Source organism: Gorilla gorilla, chromosome 5 (assembly GCF_029281585.2).
Source record: "Gorilla gorilla gorilla isolate KB3781 chromosome 5, NHGRI_mGorGor1-v2.1_pri, whole genome shotgun sequence".
NCBI lineage: Eukaryota > Metazoa > Chordata > Mammalia > Primates > Hominidae > Gorilla > Gorilla gorilla.
The window spans coordinates 43,705,947-43,707,915 of NC_073229.2; the positions used below are offsets into that span (position 1 = coordinate 43,705,947).

Genomic DNA, 1,969 nt, shown 5'->3' on the forward strand with positions numbered 1-1,969 from the left:
CCTGTGATTCAAGCACTTTGAGAGGCTGAGGCGGGCGGATCACCAGAAATCAGGAGTTCGGGATCAGCCTGGCCAATATGGCTGAAACCCGTCTCTACGAAAAATAACAAAAACACGCCGGTCGCGATGGCGAGCGCTTGTAATCCCAGCTACACTCGGGAGGCTGAGGCAGGAGAAACACTTGAACCTGAGAGGCAGAGGTTTCAGTGAATCGAGATGGCTCTAATGTACTCCAGTCTGGGCGACAGAGAGATTCGGTTAAGAAAAAAGTTCGACTTAAAATAATTATGGAGTCAGAATGGGTTCACATTTAATTCTTAACCCAGTTCCTCAAAGCCTGTAGCTCTGTTAAGAAAATAAAGGGCATTGGTCAAGCCTGCTTGGTCCCACCCCCATCTCCCCACCCTCCCCCAATCGCTGCTCCCGCCATTTCCTGGGGCTTGGAGGAGGGGTTAAGGGAGGGGACTGGAGGCGTCACATTTCCCGCCTGCGCGCTTTTCAGTCTCTGTGTCCGTTGGAGGTGGGGGAAGGGGTAACGTAGATATATAAAGATCGGTTCCCCTATTCTCTCACTTGCTCTTGGTTCACTTCTTGGGAAGTCATGTCTGGACGTGGTAAGGGCGGGAAGGGTTTGGGTAAGGGGGGTGCCAAGCGCCACCGCAAGGTGTTGCGTGACAACATCCAGGGCATCACCAAGCCGGCCATCCGGCGTCTGGCCCGGCGTGGCGGTGTGAAGCGGATCTCTGGTCTGATCTACGAGGAGACTCGCGGGGTGCTCAAGGTGTTTTTGGAGAACGTGATCCGTGACGCTGTCACCTATACGGAGCACGCCAAGCGCAAGACGGTCACTGCCATGGACGTGGTCTACGCGCTCAAGCGCCAGGGACGCACCCTTTATGGCTTTGGCGGTTAAGGTTGCTGATTTCTCCACAGCTTGCATTTCTGAACCAAAGGCCCTTTTCAGGGCCGCCCAACTAAACAAAAGAAGAGCTGTATCCATTAAGTCAAGAAGCTCAACGTGTAGTTAACAAGAATGATACTGAGCTGACCTAAAAAGGAAAGATTAGGGGAACTCCAAGTTTGCCCTCCACTCACTACATATGGGTAGGGGAGCAACGATATTCCAACTCTGAAGAAAGAGTGGAAAAAAAGTAGTGTTAAAAATTTGTATTAGTTTCCAAGGGACAAAGAAGCGCTGCCCAATCAATGAGGGCCATTCGTAGCTGTCAACCAATCAGAACTGATGAGCTAATATTTCTTGAGGCAAGCCAGGGAGCCGGAGGGGAAGCTAAGAAGCTTATTGAGAAAAAACAAAAACCCTGTTTTAGGGAAAAAAAATCTTTTAGCGATTATGAAATAAAATCACAGAGACATTTAAGTATCCCTCAATCATGTGCTGAGAGCAATACTAAATTTATCGCCACCAATACAGTTTTACTCTATTAAAAAGACCCTGAAAATTGAAACCCTATTCAGACTCCTGGAATACCCAGGACACTAAATTCAGGGGAGATTAAAATCTGTTTTAGAGAGAAAAGGCACCTTTTTCAGTGTTACCGCGGCCTTCAGCAGTTAACCTTTTTTTTCCCTCTTTACGTAGAAATAGAAATTTGGGTGATAGAAATATTCCGAAATTAAATTGTGATGATGGTTGTACAACTAAGAAAACACGGTAAAAATTCATTGAACTGTACCTAAAGTGGGCAAATTTTGTGGTACATTAAATATCAATAAAGCTGATTATATACATACACATATATTTTTATATATGCAGAGAGAGAAATGATGCAAGCAGGGTGGTAGGACATGAGGTTGGTAGCATAGGCAATGTTGGTCTGTGAAGGGCCACCTGTGCTAAACCTGGAAGCCTGGGGTTTGTCCAGTCAAGCCATTGTAGCCATAGTTTTAAAGGATGTTCCTGATGCAGTTATGTGTTCCAGTTAAGTACATCTAGCTTCAGAACTCAGCT

At 46.5% G+C, this 1,969-nt stretch overlaps 1 protein-coding gene across 1 annotated transcript; it reads left to right on the forward strand.

The window, feature by feature from the left end:
• Positions 1 to 521: 521 nt before the first annotated feature.
• LOC129534195 (histone H4) lies at positions 522 to 983 on the forward strand. The gene has a single exon (XM_063707410.1). The coding sequence runs from the start codon at positions 602 to 604 to the stop codon at positions 911 to 913; it is 312 nt and encodes a 103-aa protein (XP_063563480.1). The 5' UTR covers positions 522 to 601; the 3' UTR covers positions 914 to 983.
• The last annotated feature ends 986 nt before the right edge of the window (positions 984 to 1,969 follow it).

What these genes read in the sequence shown, in the direction of transcription:
- LOC129534195 (XM_063707410.1), top strand. Translation starts at nt 602, where the DNA reads ATGTCTGGACGTGGTAAGGGCGGGAAGGGTTTGGGTAAGGGGGGTGCC.